This window comes from Salmo salar, chromosome ssa01 (assembly GCF_905237065.1).
Source record: "Salmo salar chromosome ssa01, Ssal_v3.1, whole genome shotgun sequence".
NCBI lineage: Eukaryota > Metazoa > Chordata > Actinopteri > Salmoniformes > Salmonidae > Salmo > Salmo salar.
The window spans coordinates 132,754,940-132,767,803 of NC_059442.1; the positions used below are offsets into that span (position 1 = coordinate 132,754,940).

General features: G+C 43.2%; 2 protein-coding genes across 5 annotated transcripts in view; both read right to left on the reverse strand.

The window, feature by feature from the left end:
- Positions 1–8,967, reverse strand: part of LOC106564072 (bone morphogenetic protein receptor type-1B-like) — a 110,134-nt gene extending 101,167 nt beyond the window's left edge. The window contains exon 1 of the mRNA XM_014130059.2: positions 8,754–8,967. The gene's annotated coding sequence lies outside the window, so the exon portion shown is untranslated. The remainder of the gene's footprint in view (positions 1–8,753) is intronic.
- Positions 8,968–9,553: 586 nt separating this feature from the next.
- The window catches only part of pdlim5b (PDZ and LIM domain 5b), a 72,887-nt gene continuing 69,576 nt past the window's right edge, over positions 9,554–12,864 (reverse strand). For all 4 annotated transcript variants that reach the window (XM_014130046.2, XM_014130040.2, XM_014130035.2 and 1 more), the window contains 5 exons: positions 11,897–12,083; positions 11,559–11,739; positions 11,274–11,394; positions 11,061–11,176; positions 9,554–10,942 (listed from right to left, as the gene is read on the reverse strand). In XM_014130046.2, coding sequence (XP_013985521.1) covers positions 10,853–10,942; positions 11,061–11,176; positions 11,274–11,394; positions 11,559–11,739; positions 11,897–12,083 — 695 coding nt within the window. In that variant the 3' untranslated portion in view covers positions 9,554–10,852. The remainder of the gene's footprint in view (positions 10,943–11,060; positions 11,177–11,273; positions 11,395–11,558; positions 11,740–11,896; positions 12,084–12,864) is intronic.

Genomic DNA, 12,864 nt, shown 5'->3' on the forward strand with positions numbered 1-12,864 from the left:
TTGTTTCCCGAAGCAGTTTGGAACTCGGTAGTGAGTGTTGCAACCGACGACAAACGATTTTTACGTGCTACGCGCTCAGCGCTCAGAGGTCTCGTTCTGTGAGCTTGTGTGGCCTACCACTTTGTTACAGACTTATGCTAAAATGTATTAAATAAATGTTTTTCCTCATCAGTCTACACACAATACCCCATAATAGTGGCAGGAGGTAGCCTAGTGGTTAGAGCGTTGGACTAGTAACCGGAAGATTGCAAGATCGAATCCTTGAGCTGACAAGGTAAAAATCTGTCGTTCTGCCCCTGAACAGGAACAGTGAGTTAACTGCCTTACTCACTGTTCCTAGGCCGTCATTGAAAATAAGAATTTGTTATTAACTGACTTGCCTAGTTTAATAAAGGTAAAATAAATAATGACAAATCGAAAACAGGTTTTTAGACACAATACTTATATAAGTATTCAGACCCTTTGCTATGAGACTCGAAATTGAGCTCAGGTGCATCCTGTGTCCATTGGTCATCCTTGAGATGTTTCTACAACTTGATTGGAGTCCATCTGTGGTAAATTCAATTGATTGGACATGATTTGGAAAAAGGCACACACCTGTCTATATAAGGTCCCACAGTTGACCGTGCATGTCAGAGCAAAAACCAAGCCATGAGGTCGAAGGAATTGTCCGTAGAGCACCTTGACAGGATTGTGTCGAGGCACAGATCTGGGGAAGGGTACCAAAAAATGTCTGCAGCATTGACGGTCCTCAAGAACAAAGTGGCCTTCATCATTCTTAAATGTAAGAAGTTTGGAAACACCAAGACTCTTCCTAGAGCTGGCCGCCCAGTCAAACTAAGCAATCGGGGAAGAAGGGCATTGGTCAGGGAGGTGACCAAGAACCCGATGGTCATTCTGACAGAGTTTCAGAGTTTGTCTGTGGAGATGGGAGAACCTTTCAAAACTTAAAAAAACGATAAAATGTGGAAAAAGTGAAGGGGTCTGAATACTTTCCAAATGCACTGTATCTAGTCTATCAAACACCCTTGTACTTAAAACTACTGCCACACTCCTTGTCAAGAGCAGAGAGAGATGGAACAAAGGGGAATTGTAAAGAACGTTCTGCCGTTTTTGTGGCTGGTAAAGCCATTGAAAGAGGCCTGTTATCCTCCATTCTCCATCTGTTGTCCTCTCCTCTGTCAAGACCCTGATACATTGTAGCTCAGGCAGCTAGGGTCTCTACATCCCCTGTCTGGCTCTCCGTAACAAGACCCACACATTCACTCAGACTCTCTGTGTTCAAATCCTCCAGACGACTCAATAAAGTAGAAACTTCAATACGGGATGAACGAAGATACCCCTCAATAACCTGACAGTTATCAAATTCATTCTTCCTGAGATGGCTGGAAGACAGTTCCACCCTCTTCAACAGCTTCTCAATGTCTCTCATGCATTCCCTAAGAGCAACCAACACCCCCCCCCCCCCACCGTCAAATACTGGCAGCTTTTTAATACGCACCTAGGAACTCTTCTTTGATTGGCTGAGCTAACTTCCTGTAATTATAATGGAGGAAGTTAGGGTGAGGGGGTCGCAGCTTGCTAAGCTTAGCCCTGCGGACAGACCCAGATTCAGACCCATGACCACCCTGTGTGTGTGTGTGTGTGTGTGTGTGTGTGTGTGTGTGTGTGTGTGTGTGTGTGTGTGTGTGTGTGTGTGTGTGTGTGTGTCTATAGAGGAGTCAGTAGGTCTAGGTTTTTGTTTTTAACTCAAAAGTAAAAGGGATAGAAGTAGCCTGCAGATACCTGGAAATGATTCATTCAGTAGAGGTAGATTGTATCTCACTTGTTAAAGACACACCCTGCAGCCTTCCATAATCACAGAACGATTTGGGTCTTCGACATCTAGTAGGTTATTCATTGATCACATGGGAGATGACAATCATCCACAGTGTGACCATGTGATGTACTACAATACAAGACCAAATGTTTAGTTCAACAGATACCTGACAGGTGCATGGTCATCACCTCTCCTCCCAATATCAATGGTTCTCATTTCAAATCACGATTATTACCAGACCAGTGTGGCAGTGATTGTGCCGCCAGGCCTGTATCACAGTCGTTTTCACATTGCAGACACATTCCTTTACACGGCTACCAGGGCTGGAGTCAATTGGAATAGAAGGCAGTACATTCAGGACGTGAACTTAGATAACAATTCAAAATGAGAAAAAATGACATCTATTTTCATTTCAATGACTTCTCAATAAACTGAGGAGTATAAGCTATTTATTTAAAAAGTTTTTTAATTGTTTAATTTGAAAGAAAAATCACTTCCTGAATTGACTGCCTCCAATTTGAATTGACCCCAGCCCTGAAGGCTACCATACAAGACCTCCCAAGACCACCACGGTGGCGTGGGTAAGTTACACGGTGACACACACCCAGGCACCTGAAACACACATAGAGCCCAACACGGAAACGCTCCCAGCCTCAGACTGTGGTAGGCCACAAAAACACAGGCCTGCCAACTGCCCTCCAGCTGCCCAACCTCCCTCCACATCCCTGTCCTGTAGGCAAATTGTGTGTGGTGTGTGTGTGTGTGTGTGTGTGTGTGTGTGTGTGTGTGTGTGTGTGTGTGTGTGTGTGTGTGTGTGTGTGCGTGTGTTTGTGGTGCCCGTCCTGGATGGTAGTGGGATCACTGTGTGGTTCATCCTAGCCCACACACTCTCTCACTCTCAATCTCACTCAGGCCTCCGTCAATGATCCTCTGTATTGACTAGGACCCTGCGTCCCAAATAGCACCCTATTCCCCAGATCCCTATGGGCCTTTGTCAAAAGTAGTGCACTACATAGGGAATAGGGTGCCTTTTTGGACACAACCTCAGTCTCCAAGGTGAAGACAAATCTGAAATATAAGGCTGCGCATGGATGGCTGCACAGGGTTTCTGTCCTGGTCTAACATCAGGAGCTGGAGGCCAGTGATGTAATGAGATCAGATCTGGTCCGGTGGAGTTCTATGATAGACTGGAGAACAGAGCAAAGCATTGTGGCATGACTTTATGTCTTTAAATGGGGTTTCAGTCCAGTCAAATATTACCCTTGACCTTATGCCACTATACACCATTGGATTGGCCTCTCAAGTCAACAGCCCCATGGCCACAATACATAACACAGACAGAGACACACACTCATACACACAACCGCTAATCTCATCCACCAGCCGGATCTCTCTCTCGGTCAAACTGTATGGTTTCACAGCGCCTCAGAAAGGGACTTGAATGGAGGCTATTGGCAGGAGTGTACGAAACAACCACTGATTTTAATTAGCTGATCTCTCAGTCCATCACCATCTAGCCACTGATTTTAATTGGCTGATCTCTCAGTCCATCACCATCGAGCCACTGATTTTAATTGGCATTCATTTTGATTGAAACATTTTGAAAATCCCCTAAGTCTCATCTAATACAGCGTTCGCAGGCTCACTCCCTCTCCCGCCTCCATTTTAAGCTGCACCCCTTTCAAGTCCCACTTTTAGGACGCAGTGTTACCAGGGTCTTTATCAGTGGTGTAAAGTACTTCAGTAAAAATACTTTAAAGTACTACTTAAGTCGCTTTTTGGGGTTTCTGTACTTTACTATTTTTGACAAGTTTTACTCCATACATTTTCCCTGACACCCAAAAGTACTCGTTACATTTTGAATGGCTAGCAGGACATGAAAATGATCAAATTCATGCACTTATCAAGAGAACATCCTGGTCGTCCCTACTGCCTCTCATCTGGAGGACTCACTAAACACAAATGCTTCATTTGTAAATGATGTCTGAGACTTGGAGTGTGCCTCTGGCTATCCGTAAATACAAAAACAAGAAAATAGTGTGGTCTGGTTTGCTAAATAAGGATTTGGAAATTATTTATTCTGTTACTTTTAATACTTAAGTATATACAGTCGTGGCCAAAAGTTTTGAGAATGACACAAATATTAATTTCCACAAAGTCTGCTGCTTCAGTGTCTTTAGATATTTTTGTCAGATGTTACAATGGAATACTGAAGTATAATTACAAGCATTTCATAAGTGTCAAAGGCTTTTATTGACAATTACATGAAGTTGATGCAAAGAGTCAATATTTGCAGTGCTGACCCTTCTTTTTCAAGACCTCTGCAATCCGCCCTGGCATGCTGTCAATTTCTGGGCCACATCCTGACTGATGGCGGTCCATTCTTGCATAATCAATGCTTGGAGTTTGTCAGAATTTGTGGGTTTATGTTTGTCCACCCACCTCTTGAGGATTGACCACAAGTTTTCAATGGGATTAATGTCTTGGGAGTTTCCTGGCCATGGACCCAAAATATTGATGTTTTATTCCCCGAGCCACTTTTGCCTTATGGCAAAGTGCATGATGCTGGAAAAGGCATTGTTCGTCACCAAACTATTCCTGGATGGTTGGGAGAAGTTGCTCTCGGAGGATGTGTTGGTACCATTCTTTATTCATGGCTGTGTTCTTAGGCAAAATTGTGAGTGAGCCCACTCCCTTGGCTGAGAAGCAACCCCACACATGAATGGTCTCAGGATGCTTTACTGTTGGCATGACACAGGACTGATGATAGTGATCACCTTGTCTTCTCCGGACAAGCTTTTTTCCGGATACCACAAATAATCGGAAAGGGGATTCATCAGAGAAAATTACTTTACCCCAGTCCTCAGCAGTCCAATCCCTCTACCTTTTGCAGAATATCAGTCTGTCCCTGATGTTTTTCCTGGAGAGAAGTGGCTTCTTTGCTGCACTTCTTGACACCAGGCCATCCTCCAAAAGTCTTCGCCTCACTGTGCGTGCAGATGCATTCACACCGGCATGCTGCCATTCCTGAGCAAGCTCTGTACTGGTGGTGCCCCGATCCCGCAGCGGAATCAACTTCAGGTGACGGTCCTGGCGCTTGCTGGACTTTCTTGGGTGCCCTGAAGCCGTCTTCACAACAATTGAACCGCTCTTCTTGAAGTTCTTGATGATCCGATAAATGGTTGATTTAGGTGCAATCTTACTGGCAGCAATACCCTTGCCTGTGAAGCCCTTTTTGTGCAAAGCAATGATGACGGCACGTGTTTCCTTGCAGGTAACCATGGTTGACAGAGGAAGAACAATGATTCCAAGCACCACCCTCCTTTTGAAGCTTCCAGTCCAGTCTGTTATTCAAACTCAATCAGCATGACAGAGTGATCTCCAGCCTTGTCCTCGTCAACACTCACACCTGTGTTAACGAGAGAATCACTGACATGATGTCAGCTGGTCCTTTTGTGGCAGGGCTGCAATGCAGTGGAAATGTTTTTGGGGGATTCAGTTCATTTGCATGGCAAAGAGGGACTTTGCAATTAATTGCAATTCATCTGATCACTCTTCGTAACATTCTGGAGTATATGCAAATTGCCATCATACAAACTGAGGCAGCAGACTTTGTGAAAATGTATATTTGTGTCATTCACAAAAATTTTGGCCACGACTGTACAGTGGCAAGAAAAAGTATGTCAACCTTTTGTAAATACCTGGAGTTGATTGTCATCTAGGTCACAACAAGACAACAGTATACTTAAACTAATAACACAAACAATTATACATGGTCTTGTCTTTAATGAACACACTGTAAACATTCACAGTGCAGGGTGGGAAAAGTATGTGAAACCTTGGATTTAATAACTGATTGACCCTCCTTTGGCAGCGATAACCTCAACCATACATGTTCTGTAGTTGCGGATCAGACCTGCACAACGGTCAGGAGGAATTTTGGACCATTCCTCTATACAAAACTGTTTCAGTTCAGAAATATTCTTGGGATGTCTGGTGTGAACTGCTCTCGAGGTCATGGCACAGCATCTTAATCAGGTTGAGGTCAGGACTCTGACTGGGCCACTCCAGAAGGTCAGTGTCCTGTTGCATCACACAACTTACGTTGAGATTCAATTGGCGGACAGATAGCCTAACATTCTCCTGCAAAATGTCTTGATAAACTTGGGAATTCATTTTCCCGTCGATGAGAGCAAGCTGTCTAGGCCCTGAGGCAGCAAAGCAGTTCCAAACCATGATGCTCCCTACACCATACTTCACAGTTGGGATGAGGTTGATGTTTGTGTGCTTTTTTTCTTCACATAGTGTTGTGTGTTTCTTCCAAACAACTCAACTTTAGTTTCATCTGTCCACAGAATATTTTGCCAGTAGCGCTGTGGAACATCCAGGTGCACTTTTGCAAACTTCAGATGTGCAGCAATGTTTATTTTGGACAGCAGTGGCATCTTCCGTGGTGTGCACCCATGAACACCATTCTTGTTTAGTGTTTTACGTATCGTAGACTCATCAACAGAGATGTTAGCATGTTCCAGAGATTTCTGTAAGTCTTTAGCTGACACTAGGATTCTTCTTAACCTCATTGAGTATTCTGTGCCGTGCTCTTGCAGTCCTCTTTGCAGGATGGCCACTCCTAGGGAGAGTAGCAACAGTGCTGAACTTTCTCCATATAGTCAATTCGTCATAGCGTGGAGTGATGAACATCATGGCTTTTAGAGATAGTTTTGTAACCCTTTGCAGCTTTATGCAAGTCAACAATTCTTAATCTTAGGTCTTCTGAGATCTCTTTTGATCAAGGCATGGTTCACATCAGGCAATGCTTCTTGTGAATAGCAAACTCAAATTTTGTGAGTGTTTTTTATAGGGCAATGCAGCTCAAACCAACATCGCCATTCTCGTCTCATTGATTGGACTCCAGGTTAGCTGACTCCTGACTCCAATTAGCTTCTGGAGAAGTCATTAGCCTAGGGGTTCACATACATTTTCCAACCTACACTGTGAATGTTTAAATGATGTTTCAATATAGACAAGAAAAATACAATCATTTGTGTGTTATTAGTTTAAGCACACTGTGTTTGTCTATTGTTGTGACTTAGATGAAGATCAGGTTAAGTTATATGACCAATTTATGCAGAAATCCAGGTAATTCCAAAGGGTTCACATACTTTTTCTTGCCACTTTACATTAGCAATTACATGTACTTTTGATACTTAAGTATATTTAAAACCAAATACTTTTAGACTTTCACTGGAGTAATTTTCTATTAAGGTATCTTCACTTTAACTCCAGTATGACATTTGGGTACTTTTTCCATCACTGGTCTAAATGTAGTAGCAATTTATACTGAACAAAAATATAAACGCAACATACAACAATTTCAACGTTTTACAGTTCATATAAGGAAATAAGTCAATAGAAATATATTCATTAGGCCCTAATCTATGAATTTCACATGACTGGGCAGGGGTGCAGCCATGGGTGGGCCATGGAGGGCAAAGGCCCACCACTTGGGAGCCAGGCCCACCCACTTGGGAGCCAAGCTTAGCTAATCACAAAAGGGCTTTATTACAGACAGAAATAGTCCTCAGGCCCCCCCCCTCCCCCCAAGACAATCCCACAGGTGAAGAAGCCGTACGTGGAGGTCCTGGGCTGGCGTGGTTATACGAGGTCTGCGGTTGTGAGGCTGTTTGGACGTACTGCCAAATTCTCTAAAACAACGTTGGAAGCAGCTTATGGTTGAGAAATTAACATTAAATTATCTGGCAACAGCTCTAGTGGACATTCCTGCAGTCAGCATGCCAATTTCACGCTCTCTCAAAACTTGAGACATCTGTGGCATTGTGTTGTGTGACAAAAGTGCACATTTTAAAGTGGCCTTTTATTGTCCCCAGCACAAGGAGCACCTGTGTAATGATCATGCTGTTTAATCAGCTTCTTGATATGCCACACCTGTCAGGTGGATGGATTATCTTGGCAAAGGAGAAATGCTGACTAACAGGGATGTAACATATGTGCACACAATTTTAGAGAAATAAGCTTTTTGTGATTATGGAAAATGTCTGGGATTTTTTATTTCAGTTTATGAAACATGGGACCAACACTTTACAACAGTGAAGCTTGGGGACAAGGTTAATACAGACACACATGCCAACCTCCTGTCCTGAACCCAGGTCCACTCTGTTTTAGTGTGAGTATACATCTTACTGAACTCAAAACTACAGTCTCTCCAAAGCTCTGTGGAGTCTGGGCATATTGATACTATGTCTCCCACAGCTCTGACTATTAGTGCTCTGCCAGAGGCTGTACTTCAAAATCACACAGAGTTCATTAATTAAGAGACACTTTCAATGAGATAGCTAGCAAGGCGTGTAAGGTCATACTGGGATTGCATATTTTAATAGACAGTAAACAAGACTTCTGAGATTCACCAAAAACACCCAATACCTCTCTAGAGCCATGGTAACTTAATTGATTTGTGAAAGTAACCTATTGCAAATGTTTCGAAATATAAGGCTATTACATTAGGCTAAATGATTGATCCATTTGTAAAACACAGTTTAATACGTGTATCATAGATGTCGGCTACAGTACGTTCACCGTTGGAGGTGTATTTTCGAGCCTATATCTCAGTTGATCAAAAGTGGCATTCTGATTTATGGTGTGGTGATGATTTAACCAATTACTGATGAGCATCAACACCAGCTCCGGGAAAACTCGGGAACCAGACGAATCAGAGTCGGTTGATGGAGCAAATGCAGCATCCCCTGAACAATCACAGCAGAGAAGCTGCGTATCTCGACCGAATTACATGAATCATAAACTTAACACAATATCACCACTTACATTCTTACACAAACAGTAAGGGTAGCTCGCGACCACAATTGACGAAGGTAAAACTACGCACCCGCTACGATTAAGGGTTTCTAAACAAACGTACCTTTTCCTCGCGTAAAATGTAGAATGGCAGGATTCCGATGTGATGGTTTGGTCACAAAACTTCCAAGCATTACATCTAGCTTTCTAGGTTTTCAACGTTTGTGTTGTGTCCGACTTCTGACTTTTCCAAGTGAACGGGGCTGTCGCTGCGTCTTCGGAGTCCAGTATAGGGCTCCCACCTCCGACGTCTTGGAGAAGTACAGTTAGGGCCTGCACTGCTCCAAGTGCCCCTTTTCACTTTGTCTACCAATGGAAATATTACATAATTGGCAACAACTTTAAAACGTTCCCCTATAAACATTTTTTTTGTCAATGTTTATTTGAAAAAAATGTATTGTATTTCTCTAGTGAGGCGATTTTGCCAAAACATCATTGCAAGTAAATAAACTGTCATCATTGGAGACAGGACTGACACCTGTGAGAGGTATTGTCTTCCCTGCCTCCATAGAGACGTTGTACTTTTCTAGCCTAGGTGAGTGTGAGGGGACTCAAGCTTGTGCCTGTCTGTATGGCCTCATCTGAGACAGAACAATATTTTTTGTTATAGTGGTGCATGATGTCTGTGTAGCAACACTTCATTTAGAGCACCCATCCTGATAAGGAAAGTTGGCATTAAAGCAGTAAAAAATGTTTTTGCTTCATCATCATGCAATACATACAGTATGGGGTATTAATGGAATCAATGGGGAATGGCTGAACCAGTCATATTTTGAGGTATGGTTCTGGGACCACTATAGTGACAGACAAACTGATACATATAAAAACAACCTAAACACACACGATTGAATCCTAATTACTTCATGACTTTATGAAATTGTAGTTTTATTTTTACAAATAGACCAATGCACTTCAATTATTGTACTGTATTTCCCAATAAAACAGTGTCCATCCCACAGAGCTCTAATACAAATCATTTAACACTGACATTTTATGAACAAATGGAGAGAGATATTTTACTTTTAGTCTAAGTTTGGATGATTAATAAATGACAAATATGATTGGGAATGGAATTAATTACACCAATAAACATCACATAGACCAGGGTTTCCCAAACTCGGTCCTGGCCCCCCAGGTGTACATTTAGTTTTTTGCCCTAGCGCGACACAGCTGATTCAAATAACCAACTCATCATCAACCTTTGATTATTTGAATTCGCTGTGTAGTACTAGGGCAAAAAAACTAAATATGCACCCAGGGGGGGCCCCAAGACCGAGTTTGGGAAACCTTGATATAGACAAGCATTAATCTGTGGCAGCAAACGCAAAATGGTGTCTATGTTCAGGTACAAAATAAATGGGCAGCAAATCCCCCAAAATATGTTTTAAATACATACATTGAACGATAAACATGGAAAAACCCTACTTCTCATAAAATGACAGCTGTCTGTCCTGACTGACAGTGAACCACTATGTGCAACTGCCCCTGTAAATCCCCAAATAAAGTACATCCCACCAGCCCCAATAAATACACTACCAGGATAAATACATGTGTCTATAGACCCAACCACTCTAGGGGGGGAGAAAGAAAGAGAATAAATGGGGTTGGGTGCTCTAACCGTCGTCAATAACACATTCTTTCTCAATAAAGGTAACAGTTCGATTTTAATCTGTCAACTGATTCATGCTCATTTTATAAGGTCCCATTCATCTACTAAAATAACACTTTCATTAACTTTTAACTACATCAATTATATGGGATCATACAGTATGTAGTGGATTTTGCATTTATTAAATGAATTAATGTTGAAGGCTACAGGAAATGTCATGAGCCAGATATGGCCCCCTGCCGCTACTTGAGTATCTACCTTATACATGTCTGTCCACCTAACTACAGTATAGACAAATTCTGTATGTAGAGAACATTTCAATCTGAGATTTCATGAAAAATTATACCTCCCTTCAAGTCAACATGCATTCTCCCATGATGCACTTCGTTTGACCAAAATATAAAATAAAGCTTATATTCCCATTAACAAAATTATCTCTGTCAATAAATGTCATAATCAGATAAATCAATCTTTTAAAACTACCAAAAATATCTACATCTGATAGAATAGATTATTTTCTCCGTTTTCCTCTGTTCTTCACTCCTGGGGGTGGGTCAGATCTTGACTGTGTGGGCGTGTTTCTTGCACAGAGCCTTGTCCTTTTTAGAGAAGAAGGCTTGGCCCTCCAAACTGGTGCTGCAGACCTAGGAAATGACAGACAGACAGTACAGTAATATCAGTGCTACAATCTTTCTATTCTCTATATTCCACATCTATCTCTCACCATGACGCCATCACTCGCTCCATGCAGGCCTGACTTACTGCACATACGAAGCAGGTATCATGCCAGGTGAATCCCAACGCCTCCAGAAACTTGTCTCCGGCCTCGATGGGGAAGTCACAACCATGGCAACTGGTACCAAAGAGTTGGTAATAATCTGGGTGGAAGAGAGTCAGTGAAATGTTACTTTCGTGATTTGATTAATTTCAAAGTCGTGTTCATTCCGAAACACCTTGCTTGCTGTGACCGCTCACCTCTTTCGCAGTATGGCAGCCCATCCTCCATGTGGAAGGTGTTGTTTCTGATTGGCTGCTGGCAGGATGCACACAGGAAGCAGTACACATGCCAGGTCTGCTTCAGGGCATTGATGACTTCCTGTAAAAAAAATAAAAATGAGATTATGACAGTAATATAATTCCCTATAATGTCATAATGTCCTCATTTGATTTCAATATGTGTCCGTGGATTTGGAGAGGAAGACTATTGAGCAAGGTGGACAAGCCGAGATACTATACTGTCTCCTGAAGTATGTCACTCACCCCCAGGACCTTCTGCTTGCAGCTGGTGCAGGTAGGGGCAAAGAACTCTTCATAGCAGTGAGCACAGTACACTGTTCCCCTCTCCTCCACGAAGCCTGACTCCACCAGAGACGTGTGGCAGTGGGAACAGTTAAACTCCTCAGGGTGCCATGACATGCCCATGGCCACCAGGAACGGACCTCTGTGGATAACAGGAAGTGGGCAGAGGTCAGGATAAAATTAACTTTAAAATTCAACTTCAGATACATATGAGAGGGACTAAACTAATCAGCAGTGAACCCACAGGATTACGCTGCGTCCAAAATTCCCAATTTCCCATACTGACAGTCGTTGTGTACCTGATGACCTTGTCACAGTGGCCACACATGGGTGTGCGTGTTCCTGCTGCGATGTGTTCGGCCCGCTGCACCAGGGAGTCCTGGTCCTTGGGGTGCGCCTGCGGAGCAGGGCGGTCAGGACCTTTGGGTACTGGTGCATTGTTGCTGACCCGGCCAAAAGAGGGCGCCGCTCCACCCTTAGGGAAACCTAAAGCAACAGGAAATACAGCATGGGTCAGTTGTTTCATTCACACCATATAAACACATCACATCCATCTGAGCTATAGAAAAACAGTCAAACTTTTGTGCCATGTGATCAGAACACTCGCAACATACAGCAGACAAACATCCTGATCATTCAATGATCAATGAGAATTGTGGCTGTATTTCCACGGCTGTGTGCATTGCTAGCTAACCCGAAAGAAACGTTAGCTCAGGTGTGGGTGGGCAGGTGTGATCAGGTCTGAATGAGTATGCTGCATGCTGACAGAATGTATCACATCGAGCTGTGACCTCCCGGTCTTATGCATAGGCCAGCTGTGTCGGCAGATCCACTCCACCCCACCCAAACAAAGGATACATTTTTTCCACCACGGGGGGGAAAAAAATATATTCCCAGAGCCAAAGGAGACACCTGGCAAAATAATCCCCCACTCAACTCCTCTCTGAACAGAACGTGGATAGGAAACACAATCCTCCCCTTCTTACCTCTCTCCTCGCTGGCTACAGAGACATCCAAGGGGGGTGAAATATGTCTGCCCTCAGAGGGGGGTGAAAAGGGGGTGAGGGGTGGAGGTGGACAGAGACTATTGAAAAACAGGACCAGAATCAAAGAGTGGCGGACTGAGGGGTCAGGAAGCAAGTGCCCCCTCGATTTCCTCGTGACGGAGTGCAAACAAACTGAATAAACATGACTGGGGACTGGCAGAGAAGTGAGAAGAGGAGCGGAGAGGATATCTATGGGAAAGACAGGGAGAGCGAGAGAGAGA